General features: G+C 47.6%; 1 protein-coding gene across 3 annotated transcripts; it reads right to left on the reverse strand.

Moving 5' to 3' along the window:
- Positions 1 to 5,036: 5,036 nt before the first annotated feature.
- Positions 5,037 to 24,267, reverse strand: ARF3 (ADP ribosylation factor 3). Of its 3 annotated transcripts, XM_043561776.1 has the most exons (6): positions 24,018 to 24,246; positions 22,766 to 22,808; positions 9,835 to 10,075; positions 8,913 to 9,023; positions 8,547 to 8,671; positions 5,037 to 7,991 (listed from the first exon to the last, which is right to left on the reverse strand). In XM_043561776.1, the coding sequence occupies exons 3-6, from the start codon at positions 9,980 to 9,982 to the stop codon at positions 7,830 to 7,832; spliced, it is 546 nt and encodes a 181-aa protein (XP_043417711.1). In that variant the 5' UTR covers positions 9,983 to 10,075; positions 22,766 to 22,808; positions 24,018 to 24,246; the 3' UTR covers positions 5,037 to 7,829. The 3 variants fall into 3 exon arrangements, with proteins under 3 accessions (XP_043417711.1, XP_043417712.1, XP_043417713.1); XM_043561777.1 differs by lacking the exon at positions 22,766 to 22,808 and having other exon boundaries at positions 24,018 to 24,267; XM_043561778.1 differs by lacking the exons at positions 22,766 to 22,808; positions 24,018 to 24,246 and adding an exon at positions 14,078 to 14,137.
- Between the last annotated feature and the right edge of the window lie 358 nt (positions 24,268 to 24,625).

Consider the following 24,625-nt stretch of genomic DNA (forward strand, 5'->3'; position numbering starts at 1 on the left):
TTTGTCTTGTTTTTAAAAAAAGAAAGGAAGAACATTCTAAGCCCCTCATCCCCAGCCCATCCCCAGCCTACTTTAGCCCATTCTGTGCACTGCTGCGGTCTGCTCGGCTTGTCATGGAGCCTACAGCCTCACATGGCCCCATGAATCAAATTGAGATTCCATGACATGCCAGTTGAAAGCTTTCACTATCTGGTCCTTATCTGCCTTTCCAAACCTGGCTTTTATTCCACTAAACTAAATGCCTTTTAAAGACTGCAACCTCATCTTTCTCATTTCTGTGTTCTATTGCCTCGCCTCGTATGGTGTTTGACACATAGATGCTCATTAAACACCTATGAATTGAACCAAATCCCCTTCCTGCTCATGGAATGTGGTCTGGCATCAGATCAACCTTCATCATGTGTTTCCATCTCTGTGCCCTGGCTCATGCTCTTCCTTCACCTGTCAAGCTTCCTCCAAACCAAGTTCAAATATCACTTCCCCTGTAAAGTCCTGATTCCCTTAGCTAGAAGTTACTTATTTCTGAACTTCCAGCATACACTCAGGGATGTTATTTTCTGTTGTGTTGCAATTATTTATGTGTGCCTCACTTCTCCCTTTCTCTCAAGAGCCATCTCACTGATGGCAAGGACAAGGTTGTGATCATGTCTGGAGTCCCCCAGGTACTAGCTGTACAGTACCCCCCATATAACAGATTCTAGACAAATGTGTTTTATTTTGAATAAATATTATGCTATGCAATACTTTTAATACAATTAAAAATATCTATGCTAATTTGGAAAAACTTCAAGACAAATGTATATACCCTTATGTTAAAAAAAGCAAGAGGGTGGCTCAGTCGGTTAAGTGTCTGACTTCAGCTCAGGTCAGGATCTCACAGTCCGTGAGTTCGAGCCTCCCGTTGGGCTTTGTGCTGACAGCTCAGAGCCTGGAGCCTGCTTGGGATTCTGTGTCTCCCTCTCTCTCTGCCCCTCCCCTGCTCATGCTCTCTCTCTCTCTCAAAAATGAATAAAACATTAAAAATGAGAAAAGCAAAAATAATAAATGTGATAGGAGTCCATTTATGTTTTAGCCCTTCCCCAAATGTGTGGAGCTACATATATTTAGAAAAGAAACTACCAGAAGGAGGCACACCAAATAGCTGAGGGTGGTTACATTGAGAAAAACAGAGGCAAACAGGTTTCACATGTTGCTCTGTACATTTATGTATTGTTTGGATGTTTTGCAATGAAGATTACTTTGGTTACAAAAATAAATTTCCAAATTAAATATTAAATGAATGAACATGACATATAACAATATAAGGGAAGGTGTGAGAGATGTTGAATGAATTATGCTAATAGAACTAAAGGAGCCAGCAAGGGGGGGGGAAAGGAATCCTTGTGATTAGAGAGGTCATGGGCAGCTTTGTAGATCTTAAAGAAAAGTATTTTTAAACAAGTGAGAAAGGGGATAAAGGCAGTAGGCTGGATATTTGGGAAAAACTAGTATACCAGTTTGGCTAAAGTAATGGATTCAAGCAGAAGAGTAGAAAGAGGTAGCTGGGGAGAAAAGCAAGAGCTGGTTGTGGAGAGATTCGATGTCAGACTAAGGCAGTGGGAATCCACTGAAGGTTTTGGAGCAAAGCGGTGAGAGCCCATACTGCACTTCCCCATGGGCTGACTGGAATGGTTTCATGAAAATGGAGGGCTGCTGCCCGGTCCAGGTCCAGGACTCTGAATGGAAAGGGGAAGTGAGGATGGAGTGGGGGTGGGGGGCAGGAGTGAGACTAGGGCAAAACTAAGGCAACAAGATCACCCACAGAGGGCAGCACAAGCCCACCTGGACCCAGAAGGGAACAGAGAGGAAGAAGCTCTCTCCTTGGGTGAAGTTAGGAGAACAGAGAAAGGTGAGATGGTTCTGGGAAAGGTAGAGGAGCTGGCACAACCCTGACTGGAGGCACAACTTTGAAATCAGAGGGCCACTCCTGGAAAGGCCTCCACCCTTCAAAGGGTCTCTGTCAGTGAGTACTAGAAACTCTACCACAGCCCCCTGAACTCATGCGGGGCCCATCAGGCGGCCCAGTTTGGTTATGGACAGTTATGTTTATTCACTCATCAAAGCTGAATGCCTATTATGTGCCAGATAGTAAGCAGGGCACTGCTTTTTAAATGTTTTTAATATGTTTGTTTTTAAGACTGTTAATAAATAAAAAGCCTGTGAGTCAGCATATGTAAATCTGGATTCAAAAGCTAATGCCGTATTTTCAAGGGTATGCATACCCTGGATGATAAAATGTTTTTTTAGGTATGGTTATGCACTCGCTCATCCAAAACTGAAGCAGTACTGCTCCCCACTCCCCCCATGGCTGTTCGTCCCATCAGTATGTTTTTCCCTAAGGCATAGGCAAAAACCGAGATTCTCCATCTCTTATCACCTAAAGCCAAGAAAGCACCTCTTTCTACATTAAGAATGCAGAAAGAAGCTAACATCTAAATCCCTGTGGTTCAGAGCCCCAAGCTAAGTCCTCCAACCCTTAAAAGGTCTTGTACTCAATTCTGTTCTAGGAGGACTCTCAACAATGTGTGTGATGAAGGGGTGGATGTTGGGGGGGCCGGGGGGGGGGGACAGGGTGCCAGGTGGACAAGTTCATTCTCAAACCTCCTGCCAGGCCCAGACTGACTGTCCAGACCTCTTCAGAGACAGCTTTCAACGTGCCTGGTTAGGAGTAAGGGTGGTGGGAGGAAGCGTGCATAGGTAGCACTGGTTGGCTCTGGGCCTAGAGAGCCAAAGTTCTGGCTTGAGTGTCATCCTCTTTACTCCACGATGTTCAGTTCGGAAACCAGATTTGTTCCTAAACTAGAGCCCAGATCCTCTCTTCTGTAGCTGATGGCCAAAGTGACACACATAAGCAGACACTCACCTTCAAGCCATGATGGTCGTCAGTCCTGACACAAGTTCGTCACTTCCAGACCTCCAGCCACTGCCTTCAGTGGCCTTGCTCCCTTTCATAAGGTTTGGATTTCCTCAGACTTAACCTCCTCTTCCCTTTGCTCAGGAATTCAGGGTCATTTCTTACCCAACCCCAGCAATCAGGGCCAGGAAACCCAATTAGAATGAAAAACCTGTAGAGGAAGGAAGGCCACTGGATCCTATCTTTCCCCAGCGACCAGCAGGAAACTCTATCCCTCCACGTACCAGGTTAGAAAGTAGAGAGATGGACTTTGACCCTCCTAATTCCACACCCTTCAGAACTGGAAGCATTCTTAGTACTATGACTGCCTGCCCAAAGACACCACTCTGTGCACCAAGCAGTAGCAAAGGGGTATCCCCCAGTTATTCCCCAACTCTCACTACCCCAATGTACTGCACTATGGATATCCCAAAGGATTTCAAAGCGTCCCAGAAATGGATTCCCAGGGCTATCCAGTGGTTTGACTTCCTTCTTAGCACAGGTCTGGAACCCTCAAAAGTACTCAGTAAATACCTGTCAATGTTCTGCTCTGACCAATCTAGGCACTTGAACTGGAAGTGATAGCAGCGAATCCCCAGAGCCTTCAAACCTTATACCTCTAGTCTGAGAAACTCACACATACCCACACTCATTTTCCCTGCCACTGACCCCAAACTCTGTAACGAGGAGGACAGTTCTGTCTACGGCAGCCTGACCAATCCAAAGCCTTCCACTGACTTTCTCCAAGCTCATGTTGGAAGCTCCGTTACCCAGATTATTCTGAGGTAGACCCTGGGCCCAAGTCTGCCAAGCCATGACTGAAGAACTATTCAAGTTCTGGGCAGATAAGGTTGCTGTCTGTCTTAAGAGCTGGATGCTAAACACTTACTTTCCAGGTTAAGTCTCTCCCTCTTCCCCCCAACCCCTCTTGAAAGAAGCTGGAAGGTTTAAGCAACTGACACAAGAGGGTTCCCCCGCACCTCCCTTCTGGAATCTTAAATAGAGTACTGAGGGACAAAACGGATCAGGTCGTCCTCTTCAGGGGTCAAAAGACACCCACTGGCCTGCCATCCAGCTAAAGTCCTCTCTATTATCACGATCTTATGAGGGGTTGTTCTAGAAGGAACATACTTATAAATGTACAAATAAAGCACTTGGGAAAGGTGCTCTTATCAGTAACATTGGTCACCAGGCAGAGCTTTTGAGGACCAGGGAGGTAACTGAATACAAATGATTTACTTCACACCGGCACTCGGGGCTCTCAAACTTACTATATGCCTAAAACCTGTCCCTTTCCCACAACACTTAAGAAAGTGGCAAGAGTGGGGATGGCCTGCCTAGCTCACCCAGATCTCACCCCCTAAAGAAAGGGGAGCACTATCTCTTTCTTTGCCTGGAGCCAGACAGTATTAGCAGGAGAGGAAGGGAGTAGTGACAGGAGTGGGTTGGGAGGGCGGAGGCTTGTCCTTTCCCTCAAGACATTTGTGGAATCTCTGGATGAGGTTTTTGGCATCCTGACAACGGGGAACCACATGCCTGAAGCAGTGGTGATACAGGGCCACAGTTGTAAGGAGGATCAAGTTCATTACACTATCCAGGCCTTTACCCTTCATGCTTACTCACTGCCAAAATCCAAAATCAGACGAGAGAGGGGACTCCAGTCTATGGATGAGGGGACCCTGTTCCAACTACAAGCACCTGATGCACAGGGCTCAGGAATCTGAGAATCAGTCTGGGTCACTCCAAGTTCAGGGTCCTCTAGCCACTCAAGTCTCTAGTGTCTACCAGCAGGTGATAAATAAAGCAAAGTACAGGATTAAACCCTTTACAACTAAGGAGCAAAGTCACAAAGGCACACTCTGGTGCCCAATTCATTTATGCTCCTCTCTGGAATATGATGGGAAGTAGTAAGCAGTGTAGAGATAAGCCTAAATTCCTCAATAATCTCACTCTCCCCCAGCCCCATCCCTGTCAAGTGTACCCTTTACCCCTTTCCTGAGAGAAGGAGCAGTCTACAGAGAGGGACCAAAGACAGAAGTACCCTCACCATTAAACTACTGTCCCATGGCTGCTGCACATCAAGGATGAAGGTCTGCTCCAAAGCTGCATAAAACAAGTTTAATTTCCAACCAGGGTCACAGTCATCGCGTATCCCACATTTTGAGCAAGGAGAGAGAAGGTGAGTTATTAAACATATACAGTCTACATTCCAGAGGAGGAAAAAAGAAGAGAAAAACCAGTTCAGAACTGCAGTTACCACCATAACACCACAAAACAAACTTTGGGGGGGAGGGGAATTCTCCAGGGGGGAAGAGGCTGTAACAAAGGAAAGCATAAAATTAAATCTCCCAGAGAAGAGTGTGGAAGGGAGCAAGCAAAAATGGAATGAAAAACCCAATCCAAAAAGAGCTTTTAGGTGAATGGGAATGTTGAAGAGACCACCCCTGCCAAGGGCCTGGCAGCCAGGGACACTACCAAGATCACTTACTGCCCCCTGCTGGATACATCCTTGAGCAGCACCAAGGCAACCTCCAAGGCTGCTTCCTAACGCTCAGGCCCGCTGGTCTCTGGAGCTCCCCAAAGCAAGGTAGGGGTGGGCCTAAAATGAGAAAAACCTATTTGGGACTGACATCTAACTAGGGAGAGTCAGACTGGGAGGCAGGAGAAGAGGCAAAATTCTCACCTACCGCAAAGATCAAGAGTGGGGAATCCTAAGTAGGAATGAAACAAGGAAAGGGGAGACGACAGCAGGCAACAGCAGTGAATGAGTTGAGAAGGCCAAGGAAAGAGTTCAGGAAGGGAGAGGAAACAGGAGCAGGAGCAAAAACATGAGGAAACTGAGGCAGAAGCAAAGAAAAGGGGTGGAGAGAAGCATCCATGGGGTTCATGGGAGTGAATATACATTAAAATGAAATAGAAGCTCCAGCACCCCTCTCCCCTCACCCCGCCACCAAACACACACACACACACACACACACACACACACACACACACACACAGGCCTAGAGATCAAGAGACCTGCACACACCACACCCACTGCATCTTGGGTAAATAGTACATCACTAAGGAACTGGCACTGAGGGAGACACCCCTGGAACCTCTCTTTCACAGTTCAACCTGGGTCAGGGTGGGGATACTGATCTGCCTGTTGTAGACAAAGGTGGCAGGAAGCCTGGCCCCATGGGGTGGGGCTTGGGACACTCCTTCTGGGAAGGGGTCCCTCAGCCATGCTTGTCAGGGGGCCTGGGCCCTGACCTTAGCAGAAAGATTATGGGTGGCTGTTCAGGAGCTCAGGGCGCAGCCAGCACACACAGGAGCCCACAGAAAAGCCACGGCTTCACAGAAACCGCAAAGTCAGGACCCAGGCCAGGACGTCAGGGACAAGCGCCCCCTGTACACAGAGAGACGCAGTAGCAGCAGCAGCTTCTGAACAACTACATAATTATGGTGGGAGGACTCTGAAGACCACTGCATCCCACCAGCACCAACAACTACTTCAGAGTTCTGTTTCCTCCACTCCGACCCTCAAATTGATTTATGGGAAGTGGGTGAGATGGGCAGGGAAAAACTGTTGGGATGGGAGTCAGGAGGGACAGCAGGATAGCCTGAGGGTCTAGAAACAGAATAGAAAATTTTCAGCCTTCAGCACATCCTGGACTAAAAAAAGAGTGAAGTGGAGAGAAGGGGAATTGAAACTGAGGTCTGCTATGTCACCCCCACTCCCTTGCTTCCCATTAAACCACCCAGCCAGCCCTGGTCAGGCCAGCAGGACTACTAAAGTGAGGAAACTTCTGACAAAGGATAGATGAACCACCCGATCCCCAAGATCAGAAGATAAGGAAGGGGGGGGGCACATGGGAAGGCAGGAACAGGACTGATCCATGCCTCACCTCGTAACAACACAAAAGTATGAAGATGAAAAACCTGAGGCCCACCCCCCCAGTGCCCTTGGTCCCAAACACACCCCCATGGTCTTGCTCTCCCTATCTTCCCCACAAGCTCCTGAGGAACAGATCTAAGGATGAGGAGGAGGACCAGTTGAACACTGGGCTGGTAAGAGTGAGTGGGCTCCTCTCTTCTCCCCACTAACAAGGCAGGGCAGAATGGTATCTCCTTGGGAACAGTCATCTAGAGATAAACACCACCCCCCTGCCCTAAGCAGGAGAGAGAGGTACACGGGAAGATGGTGGTGGAAAATCCACCATCCATCCTATCATCCAGAAAAACCCACCTGCAGAGAAGAGAGGAACCAGTGCAAGTGGGACAGCCTTCCCTCTACCTTTTTCCCTTTATCTCATCAACATGGGAGAGGCAGATGATAGGCTAGAGCGGGCAGTGTCCTGGCTCCCAGCCTCGAGCTGCACTCCACCCCTCCACCCTTCCCCCGGCCCCTGCATATATATCTCTCTATACATGTATATACACGCGCACACATGCACGCACACACAGAGAGGCCCGTGCAATTTCCATGTAGAACGGGGAGAGGGTGGCAAAGGAAAGGAAGACGGGGAATAGGAGAAGGACCTGTGGGGAAAGGGAAGGGACTCAGATGCCAAGAGCACAGCAACCAGAGCCAAACGAAGCGAACGAAGAGAATACCCCACCCCACCTCCCAAACCCAAGGATGAGGGGGGCCACCCCATGAAACCATAACAACCTTGTTTTTGTTTTAAATCCGATAAATTGGAATGATTCATCATCAGGACAACAACCGGGGACTGGTCATGGACAGGGAAGAGGAGGGGAGGCAGGGGAGGCAAGGCTCTTGTTGGGCATGCGGACATGATACCCAGGGCCCTGGCCACACTGGCAACGGGAAGGAAGGGGCAGGACTGGGGTAGGGAGACAGTAGGTGTGTCAGGGGTGGGTGGGGTGGTCGAATAGGGCTGCCTGGCTCTCACTTCTTGTTTTTGAGCTGATTGGCCAGCCAGTCCAGGCCTTCGTACAGCCCGTCCCCGCTGGTGGCACAGGTGGCCTGAATGTACCAGTTGCGGTGACGCAGGGAATGCAGGCCCAACTTGTCTGTGATCTCGGCAGCGTTCATAGCATTAGGCAAATCCTGGAGCGCGAGGAAGACACACAAAAAGGAGCCTCAGGATCTTTCAAAGGCTTCTAGAGCACCCATCTACCAAAGAGATGTGTACCAGCACCCTCTCCTCCTCCTCCACTGTAGGAGCCAGAACAAGGTCCTAAGGAGCAGCTTTGGATTTAGTCATCCTAGAGCCACAGATTCAAGGCACTAAAGGTCATTCCACTGGGGAGCTGCAAACCAAATATGGGGTTGGTAGGGAAGTGGAGAGGTGATTCAGACTGGGCAAAGAATCATGTCTGTCTGACTGCAGGAGTGAGGGCAGTTCCACTAAAGTAGACATCAGGGAAGATGAAGGAGGGATTTGAGGTGATGTATCTACCACACCAAATCTCTGAGGACAGAAATGTTGCTAATTAAAGCTGGGTGGGGGACAAGAAGAGGAACATAAAGAAGCCAGCTAATCGTATTTCCCACACTTCCAAAATTGAGAACACAGGGCTTCCCCTACAATAAGCCCCAAGGCTCATGATTTCTACAGCCAGGTTGTCATCTCTCAAATCCAGGGGTGGGGAGAAGTCTCACCTGTTTATTTGCAAAGACAAGGAGCACTGCATCCCGGAGTTCATCCTCTGCCAGCATCCTCATCAGTTCCTCCCGGGCCTCATTTACTCGCTCCCGATCATTGCTGTCGACCACAAATATCAACCCTAGGGAGGCAGAGCATGGGCTGCACAAGACAGCAGATGAACTCCCCCTCCCCGCACACACACCACCAAAAGACAACACCCTCCACATGCCCTCCAAATATTTGCTCCCTTTCCTCCTTTGTTCCCACCCCTAGGAGTTGAAGCCGGGCAAGAACTGGCTGCCCATAACCAAAAATGAAGGTCATTCCTTCTGCTCATACCCAACCAACCCGTGCCAACCTGGGCAATTCATATTCCATACCTTGGGTGTTCTGGAAGTAGTGTCTCCAGAGAGGCCGAATCTTGTCCTGGCCACCCACATCCCAAACTGTGAAGCTGATATTCTTGTACTCCACTGTTTCCACGTTGAACCCTTTGGAAAAAACAATGGCCACTAGGCCTCAAACACCAGGCCTGCGAACAATACCCAGGTGGGTTCATTTCTGTTTCCCCCAGCCTGGCTATGATCCTAGCAAAGGAAACTAAGGCTTCCTCAGGCCTGGCATTCCCTGACCTAGTAGCCTAAAGGCCAAAAAGAGAAAAAGAGGAAGAGAATGAGAAGGGCCAGTCAGGAGGTTCACAATCGCCTGGGTAACATGAGCTAACCTTCTCCACTCATTCTCTTCAGTCTTTGCCTCTCCCTCCTGCAAAGAAATGACTCAGCTCCATTCCTGTACCTCAGCCACCAGAGTCTGCCACAGCTAAGAAGTAGGGCCTGGGAAACACGGTGAAGAAAAAGTGAGCTATAGTCCTGGAGCCCCAAACGCAGAACCAATGGACAATGATGATCTGGAGCCCCATCAATAAGGCAAATTCTCTCCCTCCCACAGGCAGGTCTTAACCAGGATCAGGGCCACTGAGGATCTAAACCGAACCAACTCCTGGCCCCTGGCAGGAACATCAAAGCCTTTCACCCGCTTTCCAAACAACACAAAGAATAAACCAGCTCAGTGCCTCAGGGCGACTGTTCAGTGCCAGGCTTCGGAAGTTCCCGCATCAGAGAGGACCAGGGTAGGTGGGCAAACGGCAGCCCCAGCACCTGCTAGTAAGCTAAATAACCATCCTTCCCTGAATCCCCCCAAGTTGCATGGACTTGCCTGGTGGCCAGGTGGGGGATCTAGGAACAGGCCCCCTGCCTGGCTCAGCTGTTGGCATGAAAGCCTACATCTAAGCTGTACCCTTACCGATGGTGGGGATGGTAGTGACGATCTCCCCCAGTTTCAGCTTATACAGGATGGTGGTCTTTCCTGCGGCATCCAGGCCCACCATCAGGATACGCATCTCCTTCTTCCCAATCAGGCTCTTGAGAAGGTTTCCAAAGATATTACCCATGATCACAGCAACCACTTTCTGAGGACAGGCGGGCTCAAGTGGGGGCAGTGGCAGTCTGGTTTTGGCCTGGCCCCTGGTATGGAGAACTTGATCCTAGGCAAAGAAACATAAACTCATTACCACCATCTGCTAGTCAGGATCTCGTGCAAATGGGATTTGCCAAAGTCATGGCTGGAGTTCATGCCAAACTGAGAGCCTGAGAGGACTAGGAAGATCAAGTCCTACTCAGACACATCCTGAGTCTTTGGGAGCAGAGAGACAAAGCACTGAACACTCAGGACCCCTGCTCTGCTAGTAATATACCCATGTGACTTTGGACGAGTTATTTCACCCATCCATATCTGCCCCTATAAATGGAGGGGGTTGAACTAGATGACTTCTAGAGTCCCTTGAGTTCTGACACTCTATACCATATAAGGTCTTATGAGACCATGAATGCCCCTCCCTCCCTCAGCCTTACCCTGAGACTCCCAGAAAGGCTGGGAGAGGAGGGAGTGGAATGAGGAGTGGCTCTTTGTGACTCCTGACAAGGTTTGGGCTTGCCAGGTTCCCAAGGTCTAGGCTCTCTGCTCAAATCAAGGGACTCTACTTCTTCCCTTTCTCTACTTCTATAATTCTACCTTCCTTCCACACACCAAAATCAATGAGGAAGAAATAAGAAAGTAACACTCCCTAAAAGAGGCTGATCCTTTCCACTTTGTGAAGTGCCAGCTGCTCAAGTTGTTCCCGTTCATACAACTGTACACCAAGCTGGAAGATGGGGTGGGGAGAGGCTCCCCCTCATTCCTCAGCCATTCCTAGGCTCCCCCTCATTCCTAGGCTCACTGTGGCCCATCAAAGGACAGCTTTTCTACATTCTCACCTGCAATGAGGCAGTCACCTCATTCCCTGCCTCTTCCCCCCACCCCCTTCAGTCTATTCTCCACATAGCCAGACTGCTTTTAAAACCAAAATCAGGTCATGCTGCTTCTCGGTTCAACCCTCTCTTGGCTTCGTATCTCCTTTTCAGTAAAACCCAAAGCCATACCGTGGCTTACAAGGTCCTGCATGATCTGCATTCCCCTGCTTCTGTTGTTAGATCCTCTACTGCTCTCCCTTTGGCTCACTCCACTTCAATTCCCCAACACCTTCTTGTCTCAAAGCTTTTGTACTTGCTCTTCACTCTGCCCTGAGTTAACCTTCCCAGAGTACTCCCTCACTTCCTTCAGGCATCCATTTGAGTATCACCTTATCAAAGAGGCCTTCTGCAACCACCAAAACATACACACATCACTCTCTACCCCATTTATCCCACTTCACTGTTCTTCATAGCATTTCTCAGCATCAGACACATCACACATTTGTTTCTTGCTGTTGTGTTTTTCTCCTTCTACAATGTTGGCTCTTTACTTTGTTCACTGCTGTGTTCCCGGTACCTTGACTAGTGCCTGGCACATAGCAGTGGAACAAATGAACTAAAATAGTAAGGTCTATAACTGGCCTTACTAGCAGCTCACTCAGATTGGAAGCTTATGCTTGGTACATACTAGGAACTTAACGAATACCTGCTAAAAAAGTGAAGACGACAGCAGTTAAGAACCACTATGAAGGTACAAAATGCCCATCCTCCCACCCTACTACCTATTGCCCCCAAAGACAAAATCAGAGTCACTCATTTTCTCTTCTTCCCTCCCTTCTCTATGGAACAGGACAGCCACAGAAACGCATCTTTGAAACAACAATGAAACAGGGGTTCAGAATCGCCCATGCCAGCCAGTTCTCTGTGCCTGCAGGAGACATGCGTCAGCAGGCAGCTTATTCAGCAATCACCATATGCCAGCTGCTGGCATTCTCTATAGAGTCTGGGAACCAGAGGCACACACACACACACACCCCAAACCCAGCAGGCGAAGGAACAGGTCAAGACAGAGTGCACCCAAACCCAAGAATGTGAAAGGTGGATGGGTAGGAATCCTATTTACAAGCTATAGCATGGGGGGTTTAGTGGGAGTTTAGCTGTTTTCTCAAAAACTATTTCAGTTCTGTTTGTTTCCTACTCTCCTCAGTTTGGAGCAAATTCCAGACTAGCACAAAGGAGCCAGATCAACAGCCCCTGGAGACCAAAGTACTAGTTTGTCCAAAAAACAGAAACAATGAGTGCTTACGGAGTGTTTCATCTTCAAAGGCCTTCTCAGACATCCACTAATGAGCCAGGCGTGGTGTTCCTGGTAGGTTCCTCAGATGAGCCCTGCCCCTGACCCAAAGGGCTCACACCCCAGAGAGAGGACCTGGCTCAACCTTAGGGCTCAACTTCAGCCAAGTCGCCCACTAGCCATCGTCCCTGCCCATCCTGCCTCAACCCACCCAGGCAGACAGATCCCAGAGGATCCCTGAGGCAGGAGGGGACATCTGCCCAACTAATAAGATTAGATTCCATCAACCCCAGCAATCTGTAGTAGTCAGATTTCCGGTCCTGCCACCATCACCTACAGAAATTTAAATCTTCCCCAAGTCTTCCTACTTTTATATCTTGTCTCCTGCTCAGGTGTCCTTTTCTCCAGCTCCAGATGATACTTTCCTTTAAGACTTTGGTAATAGGCTTCGGCCCAGATTCTGTATTAAATTTATGCCACACATTTATCTTGCTGTCCTTCGAGAATGAAATTATTGCTGAGTAAATGATTATCAACTGTGAGTACAGCAGTGACTGAAAAATACCCCTTGCCCCCAAACATGCAAACCTTGTACTTTGGTTTGCTTCTTTGCTAAGCTAGCATGCCAATGTCTTGGTTCAAAAGCTAATCCCAGTGTTACACTTATTTCTATTTCCTGGTATGTCCCTGAATCATCTGAACCACTCAAGTGGCACTTACTAACTTGTGGAGTTTTTTCCTCTTTATAAGTCTGTATATTTACCATCTCTCCAGCTTCACTGTATTCTCCATGGGCAGGGACTATGCCTTTCATTTTGGATCCGTCCCACTCCCAGTGCCAATTCCACTATACGAGTTCAATCAAGCACATGGGCCAATTTAAGCCTCATCTGAGGTTGTTCTTATATCATTTCTTCTGCCCCAGCAGCACTTGGTATCTTTGTGTAATGCACCAATGGTTTCTTAGATATCCTGTCAATTCTTGGCCATTCTCCACACATACCTGACCCAAAGACTGGTTTGGAAACACCCCAAAAGGACTAGAAGACTAAAATTGGTGGAATTTTCTCTTGCCGCTTAATACACAATGTGGCAGATGGATAACTGATGAAATGCCCAAGGAGTTACCACATGTCCTCTGGGGGGAAGCCCAGGGCCTTGACATTAGTGGAAATTATGGCTCCTCTTTAATATAATCAAGAGCTTGACTCAGATGAGCATTCTAAAGTGGGTATTGGTTTTCTTGATCTGTCCCTATTACCAGACAGCTTGATGCCCCTACCATGAGGATGGTGGCAACTTTCAGCTTTGTGCCATGAACACAAATCTTGGTCTCTACAGCTGATTCTCACTTTCACCATAATGCATTCCTAGAAAAAGCTCTGGGAGGCAGAATGGCAAAAAAGAAAAAAACAAAAAACAAAAAACAAACCATAAACCCTGGATTGTTTCCCTATGTACTCTGCAGCCTATAGTTACTCTCTTTTACCACAGATGGCACTCCTGTGTTCACAGGGCAAAATGCCAGGGTTCCATGGGCTGTTAGAAACCAGGAATCAGCAGTTAAAACTAAAGGTGAGTGGCTTAGGATAAAAAATGGAATACAGTAATATCTCTAGTATTAAAAAGTATATCTCAACATTCTATTTTACAATCACAAACTTTGTTATCAGTGGTACAAACGACAAGAAGAGCTCTAAAAAAATGTGTTCCAGGACAATCTGTCTGGGACACCGCAGGAGTTCAATCAAGCACACTGCCTGATTTAAGCCTCATTTGAGGATGCCCTCACTGAGGGCTACTTACCGCCCCCAAGCCCATCCTTCCACCCCCCCAGGAGAGGCAGGCTGTTGCTGAAACTGCTCAGCCATCTTGGCTTGTGTGTGTTGCAGGAACATTCTTGCCTCACTCTCCAAGTGATACTGAGAGTCACAGCTCAGTCTGCCGCACACACTCCCCTCACCTGACTCCTGTGGCTGACTCAGGCTTGCGTCGTAAGACACCTCCGAGGGGACTTCTGATCTGGCACCACCTCCTCCTCTTCAGGCTACATGATGGGTCCGAGGAAAGGAAAACCAAAGTCTGCTGCCAAGCAGGGTGCACTAAAAGCAGCTTTGCTCCCAGACGGTTTTCACATTGAGATATCACTAATAGAGATGCTATTTTTAGCAAAGCCAATGGAGCAGACCAATAAAATTTAAGGAAACAAAAGCAGGGTCCGCCTGTATTTAGCTTCCTTAGCACAGCTGGCTTGTGACCTCTATAAGCTTTCCAAGTTTTTGTCTCAAGAGCACTATAATCACAAGCACACAAGAACTCCTAGATTAGTATCTCAATGACTTCTACTGGACTCAGAGATTTCCCAAAGCCAAGAAACAGCTTCAGATGTCAGCTTCCATCCATTCATTAAGCATTTATTGAGTATATGGAACTAGGGATACAGAGAGGAAGACAGCTTCTGCCTTCATGAAACTGTCATGGGAGAGGAAAACTAGCAAACCCAGGATTACAAAACAGCATGAGGGTAAGAATGAGATAAGCACATAGTATTATGGGGACAGAAAGCTGGAGCAGCTAATCAAAACAGGGGTAAAGGGCGATTCTCTGATTCTCAGGTCACACCTGAGCTGACTCCTAAAGGAAGAATAGGAAGTAATTAAACAATAAAGAGGGAGAGGGAACAGCACGTCAAAGACATAAAGACTTGAGTTAGAGACAGCACTTTTTACTAGACAAAGCCAGGTGCATCTGAGAGGCAGATTATTTGGATATCACATAGTGGGTAGAAGAAAGTGATGACTCTGGAGGTAAGCAGGGGCTAGATCATGAAGGGCCTTAAAGGCCATATTGAATAACATGATCAAGTATATGCTTTAAAAAGACCATTCTGGGTGTGCCTGGCTCAGTCAGCAGAGGATGCAACTCTTGATCTCAGGGTCAGGAGTTCGAGCCCCATGTTAGATGTAAAGCTTACTTTCCAAAAAAAAAAAAAAAAAAAGACCATTCTGGCAATAGTTTAGGGTATAAATTAAAAAGAGAAAAGACTTGGGGCGTCTGGGTGGCTCAGTCAGTTAAGCATCTGACTTCGACTCAGCTCATGATCTCAGTTTGTGAGTTCGAGCTCCGCGTCGGGCTCTGTGCTGACAGCTCAGAGCCTGGAGCCTGCTTTGGATTCTGTGTCTCCTCCTCTCTCTGACCCTCCCATGCTCATGCTCTGTCTTTCAATAATAAATTTTAAAAACGTTAAAAAATAGAGAAAAGACTTGAGACAGAAAGACCATGTGGGAGGTACGGTAATACCGTTGACAAATCAAAAGTTCTGAACCAGAGGTGGCAATAAAAAGGAGAGGACAGATTTGAAACATCAAAATCGTAGAATCCACAGGATTTAATGACTGATTATTAAATGACTGGGTGATCTGGTGGGACTTCTTCAGACAAGAAATACAAGAGAAACAGATCTGAGATTGAAGGTGTTTTTAGAATAAAGTTTGATTTTGAGGTGCTAAGTTGATTTTCAGGAGAAAAGTTAGGCTGAGTATTTGAGAATCATCTGCAGAGATGGTAACTGAAGCCATAAGAGAAACTAAGATCCAGGATGACAGGAGTTATTGGCTATCTACCCAAACAGTTATTCTTCCTCTTCTTTCTTCTAACAGAAGACCTAATTTGTTCAGATGTTGGGGTTGGGGGTATAAAGATACCTTTCCCCAACTCTAGGGTAGGAAAAGTGATCAGCCTAAGGGATATAGGCATTTCATTTCCCCTGCCAGCGACTGAGTCACGAACAGTTATATGCTAATTCTAGCCAATAAGGCATGGGGAATGTCTGCTGGGAGCATCCAGGAAAGTTTTCCTCAATCTTAAAAAAAAAAAGACATATGCTTGGGGCACCTATGTGGCTCAGTCAGTTAAGCGTCCAATTCTCGATTTCAGCTCAAATCATGATCTCACAGTTTGTGAGTTCAAGCCCCGCATCAGGCTCTGCGCTGGTGGTTGGAGCCTGCCTGGGATTCTCTATCTCCCTCCCTGGCTTGTGTTTGTCTCTGTCTCTGTCTCTGTCTCTCTCTCTCTCTCTTCCCCCCTTCCTCCCTCCCTCAAAATAAATAAATAGACTTTATTTAAAAAAACAAACAAACAAACAAAAACATACGGCAACATTCTCTTCTCCAGCCTTTAGGCTCCAGACTCTGAGCTGTCAGCACAGAGCCTGACGCAGGGCTCGAACTCACGAACTGTGAGATCATGACCTCAGCTGAAGTTGGATGCTTAACTGACTGAGCCACCCAGGCGCCCCAATCTAGCCTATAGATGTTGACATAGAAGGATGAGATGCTGAGAACACGAAGGCACAGACATAAGAACTCAGGGCTGTCAGAGCAGAAAAATGAAGAAAATCTGCATTCTTTTTTTTTTTAACGTTTATTTATTTTTGGGACAGAGAGAGACAGAGCATGAACGGGGCAGGGGCAGAGAGAGGGGGAGACACAGAATCGGAAACAGGCTCCAGGCTCTGAGCCATCAGCCCAGAGCCTGACGCGGGGCTCGAACTCACGGACCACAAGATCGTGACCTGAGCTGAAGTCGGACGCTTAACCGACTGCACCACCCAGGCGCCCCAGAAAATCTGCATTCTTAATGACCCTGCCAAGCTGGTAGATTAAAAAGAAAAGTGTTGTAACCCTACATTTCTTTGTGTGTGTATAGAGAGCAATACACATAACACAATTTACCATTTTGACCATTTTTAAGTGCACAGTTCAATGGCATTAAATACATTCACACTGTTGTGCACCACCACCTATCTTCAGAACATTTTCATATTCCCAAATTTAAGCTCTGTAACTTAAATAATAACCACCACTTCCCCTACCTCCAGCTCCTGGCAACCACCATTCTACGTCTGTCTATGGATTTGACTATTCTAGATGCTTCATACACATAGAATCATACACTTTTATTCCTTTGTGTCTGGTTTATTTCACCTAGACTTCAAGATATACGCTTTAATAAATTCACTTACTGTTTACGCCACACGTGTGTGTTCTGTCTTTTGCAACTGATGCTACTCTAACTGTATATCTAGGGAGAGTGTGTACAGTGGGACAGGAAAAAAAGGCCAAAGGCAAAAACCTGGGGCATGCCAACATTTAAAGCACTGGGCAAAAACAGAAGCCAGGAAAGAGAGTAAGAAGGTACCAGAGGGGCCCAAAGGAAGTCAAGACAGTAAAAAACGTTTTAAAAAAAGGAAGGAGGGTCAAAGGCTTTAGAAATGTCAAATTAAGATAAGGCCTGAAAGATACCTATTGAACTTAGCTATTAGGCAATTGATGATATTGTTACAAGTTAAAACATACCTAACTAAAATTAGGTTCCACCTAACAGTGGTTTAGGCTCAGGCCGGAATCATTATGCCAGTTTCCCTTCTAGTCTGAGAAGACAACTCCAATATAGGAGAACCTGAAAGAAGGCCACATTATCAAGGAAAGATCCTAAATTGCTCCTGTCTGATTAGAAAGACCCAAACACCTGGGAAGGGCCTGGCTTTTCCCATGCACAAACCTCAGCAAGTCAGAACAGAGAATCAGGTCTGTTTCAGAATACATGACTTAGCCACATAAAACAGTGACCAGATAAAAACCAGACTCATTTGTTTCGTTGGAACATTCTGTGGCACTGCCCTCTAACCAAAGCTATCAGCTTGCCCTATTCTTCGAATCTGACCAGCTTACAACTGTTCCATCGCCTGATACTCCATCGCTGCTCCAATGCCTACATCTATACAATGCCTTAGCTATTCAGAACACTATGCTTTCTTAATTATAGCATCACTGAAATTCCATGAGTAGTCAGCCTAAAGCCCTAATAAACCTTTGCCCCAATTTGGTCCCATTTCACAAGTCAAAACGGAGCTGTTGTGAATAGATGAAACAGGAAGCCATGGTTTGACAAGGCCCATCATTACAGAGCAGTCTAAGGATTCAGAAAACAGGGAACAACTAGCTTGGGGAGTAAGAGCCATCTGATCCTTTAGCACTGCAAATGCATGTCTACTCTAGGACTTACCACAGTATGTTTTATTTACATTTGCCTATTTTGCTTTCCAGAGCTGGAAATAATGTGCCTTTAATGCATAACAGGTCTGCCATACATCCCATCAGACTGGATGGCTAGGCAGAGATTAAGATGGCTAGAATTTAAGGGCCAGTCACCTCAGCTTGTAAGCACCATGTCTCACTATTACCATTTTCTACATATGCCATGATGAGAAAAGATTGGGGAAATATTTTACCAAACCAGGAGCCCCTTGCTAACAGAGACCATGTCTTATTCATGTTTCATGTCCCCAACACCATGATTAATCTGTGGCTAGTGACTAACATGCTTGCTTTTGAGGAGTCTGGTTCTAACGATGGTGGTGAAACATGTCTGAGGTTGAGGAAGACTATTCTATAGGTGATCCCTGATCCTCTTCCTGTATCTGACAAACTCGAGAAGTAGTTGCTACATTTTCAGAACCCTAAGGTTCCTTGGGTGGGATTCACAGGCTTCTGGGTGGGGGTGGGGGGAACCACATGAGAGGCTCTAATTATGCTCCATGACTCTACACCACCACCAGAGCAGCTCCATTTAAAAAAAAAAATTCTTGGGGCGCCTGGGTGGCGCAGTCGGTTAAGCGTCCGACTTCAGCCAGGTCACGATCTCGCGGTCCGGGAGTTCGAGCCCCGCGTCAGGCTCTGGGCTGATGGCTCAGAGCCTGGAGCCTGTTTCCGATTCTGTGTCTCCCTCTCTCTCTGCCCCTCCCCCGTTCATGCTCTCTCTCTGTCCCAAAAATAAATAAACGTTGAAAAAAAAAAAATTTAAAAAAAAGAACTGTAAAAATTTATTTAAAAAAAAAAAAATTCTTAATGTTTCTTATTTTTGAGAGAGAGAGAGAGCAAGCAGGGGAGGGGCACAGAGAGAGGGAGACACAGAATCCGAAGCAGGCTCCAGGCTCTGAGCTGTCAGCACAGAGCCTGATGTGGGGCTCGAATTCAAGGACCACGAGATCATGACCTGAGCCGAAGTCGGCAGCCCAACCGACTGAGCCACCCAGGCGCTCCTAGAGCAGCTCCATTTTTATCCACTAAATGTATTAGACTTCAAGTAAGATTTTATACAAGGTAACATTCTATTGCTTTTAACAAAAAAAGAGGAAAGGGTCAAAAACCATCGCAATGAAGGGGCACCTGAGTGGCTCAGTTGGTTAAGGGTCCAGCTTCAGCTCAGGTCATGATCGCACAGTTAATGAGTTCGGGCCCAATGTCGGGCTCTGTTCTGACAGTTTGGAGCCTGGAGCCTGGTTCAGATTCTGTCTCCCTCTCTCTCTGCCCCTCCCCTGTTTGTGCTCTGTCTCTCTCTCTCTCAAAAATAAATAAACATGAAAAAAATTGAGGAAAAAAAAAAAAAACCATCGCAACGGAGAGCAAACGTTCTCCTGCAGCCTAAATTATGTTTCATTTCACATTTAAATTATTTAAGTTTAAACATCCATGCTTGGGGCACCTGGTGGCTCAGTTGGTTAGGCATCTAACTTTGGCTCAGGTCATGATCTCATAATTCATGAGCTCAATCCCCGCATCGGACTCTGTGCTGACAGCTTGGAGTCTGGAGCCTGCTTTGGACTCTGTGTCTCCCTCTTTCTCTGCCCCTCCCCCACTCATACTCTCTCTTGCTCTCTAAAAAATAAACATTAAAAAATTTTTTAAACATCCACGCTTGACACTCACAAAGGAAGCGTCATACGAGGCTCTCATCAGTAACGGAAGAGCTAAAAGGTATGATGAGATATGCTACACCCCATCATCTCACCTTTCTTCAGGAATATGGTGATAATGGTAGAGCCCTGAAATCCTGAGCCATGTCCCTTCTGGTCCTTTGAGAAGTCCAATGCAAAGCTCTTACATGTTCACGGAATCCCTACCTCAGTCAGTTCCTACCTAGGCTATAATACAAACCTTCAAACATTTGTGGAACTCCTTCTAAATGTTCCCCATGTTTTTTCACTATCAAAAAGCTTTACTAGCACTCTACCTATAACTGCAACAGATGTTGAAAATGTATAGCAAATAGAATTACATAGGTATCACAACTGTGGACCTCCATACAGTACATTCTGAAACGTACTCAGAAGTAGACATTTAAATTTTTTTTTTCCAACGTTTATTTATTTTTGGGACAGAGAGAGACAGAGCATGAACGGGGGAGGGGCAGAGAGAGAGGGAGACACAGAATCAGAAACAGGCTCCAGGCTCTGAGCCATCAGCCCAGAGCCCGACGCGGGGCTCGAACTCCTGGACCGCGAGATCGTGACCTGGCTGAAGTCGGACGCTTAACCGACTGCGCCACCCAGGCGCCCCAGAAGTAGACATTTAAAGGAGACCCTGAAATGAATGGCCCAGGGGCGCCCGGGTGGCTCAGCAGGTTGAGTGTCTGACTTCCACTCAGGTCATGATCTCCTGGTTCGCAGGTTCAAGCCCCATGTTGGGCTCTGTGCTGACAGCTTGGAGCCTAGAGTCTGCTTCGAATTCTGTGTCTCCCTCTCTCTCTCTGTCCCTCTCCCGCTCACACTGTCTCTCAAAAATAAACATTAAAAAAATTTTTTAAAGAAAAAAGTGGCCCAGGAAATGGAGGATGCTGAAATACTGAGCCCTAAAATAAAGGGACCCTGAAATCTAAATCACTGACCTAGGTCAACGAGAGTGCTCTTTTATCAGAGTCGACCATTACTTCAATCATGCTTTTTTTTTTTTTAATGTTTATTTATTTTGAGAGAGAAGAGAACACTCAAGCGGGGAAGGACAGAAAGAGAGGGAGAGAGAGAATCCCAAGCAGGCTCCATAATAACAGTGCAAAGCCTGATGTGGGGCTCGATCTCACGAACTTTGTGATCATGACCTGAGTCGGACTCTTAACTGACTGAGCCACCCAGGCACCCCATGCTGACTTTTCTAACATGAACACTATTCTTGAGCCTCCACATCCTCACCCTGCATCCAAGTTGGTGGTTCAGGGCCCCTGCCTTGCTCCAGCTTCACCTCCCACTCGGGCAGCAGGAGCTGCCTGTGTAAGGCTGATGCTGAAAAAAGATTTTATTGCTCATAAGCCTACAACCAGCAAAGAAAGTCATGGTAACAATCATCCCTCTACACAGGCGGCAAGTTGTTCTTGTGTCAACCTTCTCTAAGGCAGCCCTGAGTGCTCCTATTATTATTACTATTATGATGATGATTATTCGTAGCAACTAATATTTATTTGAAACTTACCATGCTTTGTATGAAACTGAGTGCTTTACACTCAGTTATCTCATTTAATTCTCATGCCTATATTATGAAGGTACTATCATTGTCATGCTCTTCACTGATGAGGAAAATGAGGAATAAGAAAGGACAAGTAATTTCACCGAAATTATATACAACTAGTAATTAGCAGAGGCAGGATTTGAACCCAATTTTGTCTAATTCCAAGGACCACACTCTCAATTACCACACCATTTTGCCTCTAAATTGACCTGCAACAAAAATGGTGAGGAGGAAAAAAAAAAAAAAATGGTGAGGAGAACCAAACACAGTGAGATGCTTTGAGTCTCCGGCTGCTTGGCAGCCATTTCTAAAGGTGTACAGAGCAGCAGATTCCACAATTTCCCTATTATTTACTCGGCTTTAACAAAACTGGTTTTAAAGAAGTTCCTCCTTTTAAGTAACAAATCCCACCCACTATCCTCTGAGTCCATTTCCTCTTGACTCAGTGGAAAAGAGAGTAGCAGAGATGAACACGCACAATATGACCCTCTGTGCACTTAAGACTTCACTTCCACTCTTTCCAGCCTGCTGTCCTCCCTCCTTTATACTTGCATTCAGTTTAATAATAGCAGCTACCATTCACTGGCACTTCTGTGCCAGGCACCACACCACAGATACTGGCTCCCTCCTCCATAATCTCCAGAATTCCAATTTTGACTTAACATTTAACGGAGACCCCTTTAGCCCACATAGAGAAGCAGGGGATCTGAGATTTCAGATAAATAATGACTTTGTGTTCTAGTAATATTTTTCTTTTTGGGTCTTAGTTTCCAGTATCCAGGCCTGTTTTGTGCCTCTTAGGAAGGTGGAGAGACTCAGACTTAATTACAATGGCTAAGGGCTTTTGTACCCTCACTCAGCTATCCCCAGGCACTCTCCCTGAGAGTCAAGTCATCTCTTTCTCTTTCCTTAAACTGTAATCAGAAAGCTTGTTGAGTTCTGTCCATTCACATCCCATATACATCATGAGTGTCTACTGTTTGCATGGGCATCGTGGGTGACACAACATGAGATCCCATCCCTGCAACTGAAATGTTTCTTCTCTTTGGAAAAACAAGACACACACAAAAATTTTGACGGTGCAAGGTAATAATTCTATGCTGGGAGGCAGGAGGCACGTAAATATGTGATACATGGGGGCCCTTCCCAGCTAAATCCAAGGTCATTGATTCATTCTGTGAAAAAGTGACCTCTGTGGATCAGCTTCTTTCTTAAAATGAGCTTTTAGAGACATGTTATTCAAACTCAGGTCTAATGGGCAATAACCAATTCACTGCTCCCTTCCAGTCATACCAAGTGGAGACACTTACCCCAAGAAGCTCAAGACAAAATGGCAGCAAAGCTGGTCACCACCTGATTAAGGAACAAGGGGAGAAAAGTAGGCAGAGACTAGATTCTGTCCTGTTGCACTGACCCACGCAATCAGACTCCTGCAGCAGATCTCCTACCAATAAAACTTTCATGCCATAGACCAGGGGTGACCCAATCCAACAGCAGCAGAGACAGGTTTTGAGTTACGCTTCTCCCTCAACCTCAACCGGATGACCTCACTATTTCTTCTCACTCCTGACCACATACCACACTCCTCCGGGCCTGGCCAGAATGAGACCGGCAGTAATACAACCCAAAAAGAAGGGAACTCCCCCAAGAGAGGAGCTACCACTTTGCTATTCAAGTGGCTAGGTTTAACAGGGAACTCCACCTCCCCCTCCTTCCCTCAAACATTGGTGTAAGCAATGGCTCCATTTTCTGTTCCGGGAATCCTGGTACTTCCTAAAGAAAGAAAGCGGATTGGAAGACACAAACTCAGAGCCAGCGACAAGCTGCTCCCTCCTCCTGTGAGACCGCCCCCGCTTTGCCTGGGGGAGGAAGGCACCACCTCTCCTCTCCAAGCAAGCTCAGATGCCCCCTCCCCCTTCTCCTGCCTCTTCTCCTCCCGCTCCCCACCTGCTGCCCTCTTCCCAACGTGCGGTTCCCAAGACCCAAAAGCGCAACCTTTAGCAGAATAGTGCCCCCGGGGTGCCCCAGTAGCTTGCCTTGTCACCTAATCCCTAAACCCCCTACGCACCCCTGCCCCATGATGGGAGTTGAGGGTGTCACCGCAGCAAGGCTCTGGTCTCCTAGTGCTAAGGTGGAGCGGGAGAGAAGATAGGAAAAAGAGGCATTCCCTAGCCCTTTTAAGAGAAAAAGGATACAAAACAGTCATCACCGCCCCCGCACCACCTCTTTATGGACTGTTTTCCTTCACCTCAACCCCGACCCCTCGTAAGCCCACCTCCTGCAGGCGAGGAGAACCTAACTGCAGCCCGGGTCGCCCCCGCGTGCGAGGCAGAGGCACAAATTCGTGTGCGCCCCCCACCCCCACCCCAGCTCCGCGTCCTTCAAATGCGGGGGCAGGCGAGAGACTGGCCCGGCGTCCCCTCTCCGAGCTCTCCGGTGGGAAAGACCACACCGCTCCTTGCCCGGCAATGCCTGGGGCGGGGAGAGGGGGGGTCTATCTCCTCAGCCCCCACCCCGAGCCTCTCCTCTACGGGGACCCGCCTTCCTTCCCCAGCCCCTCACCTGTTCCTGCTCCCAGCTCCGCCGCTGCGGCCGCCGCCTCCGCCCCCGCAGGTTCCGCTCGGCACTGGTTCCGCTCCCTTCGACTCCCCCAAGCCGATTTCGGCACCACTGCTCCCCTGGCCCCGCTCCCTGGCTCCCTCCTTCCTTTCCTCCACCTAGCACCGGAAGCCGCGACGGCGACGGGAGCTGTGCGGCGCACCCCCACCCCCAGACCGGGATACTTCCCACCTCCCCGATCGCGCGAGAACTGCGCGGTAGCGTGCGGCAGTTCTCGCGAGATCCATCACCATGGCAGCGGCTGCAGCAGAGGCAACCGGGTGCTGGAGCTGAACCTGGGCGGGGGCCGATGTGGGGGCTGCAGGCTGAGGGTGGCGGAGGCGGGAGCCGGGAAGTGGGGATGAGGCAGTGGGGACTGAGGTGAGAATCCCAAGTTCCAGGGCCATTCCTGGAATTTAAGGACTGGAGCGGCGTGCTGGCCACACTGGAGAGGGTTTGGGCGGAGAGGCATAGCCAGGAGCAGGGTATGAGTGAACAGTCCTTGTTATGGCTCACCTTACTCTTCTAGACAACATCTTTTCCACACCTTTTTTTTTTTTTTCAATTCCGCT

Source organism: Prionailurus bengalensis, chromosome B4, assembly GCF_016509475.1.
Source record: "Prionailurus bengalensis isolate Pbe53 chromosome B4, Fcat_Pben_1.1_paternal_pri, whole genome shotgun sequence".
In the NCBI taxonomy this organism is placed as follows: domain Eukaryota; kingdom Metazoa; phylum Chordata; class Mammalia; order Carnivora; family Felidae; genus Prionailurus; species Prionailurus bengalensis.

Excerpts from the sequence above, each read along its gene's own strand:
- ARF3 (XM_043561777.1), bottom strand. The coding sequence starts at position 9,982 with ATGGGTAATATCTTTGGAAACCTTCTCAAGAGCCTGATTGGGAAGAAG. Across the intron at positions 8,672-8,912 it reads CTACTTCCAGAACACCCAAG|GGTTGATATTTGTGGTCGAC; the intron begins GTATGGAATATG and ends CTGCCTCCCTAG. Across the intron at positions 7,992-8,546 it reads TTGTCTTTGCAAATAAACAG|GATTTGCCTAATGCTATGAA; the intron begins GTGAGACTTCTC and ends CTCGCGCTCCAG.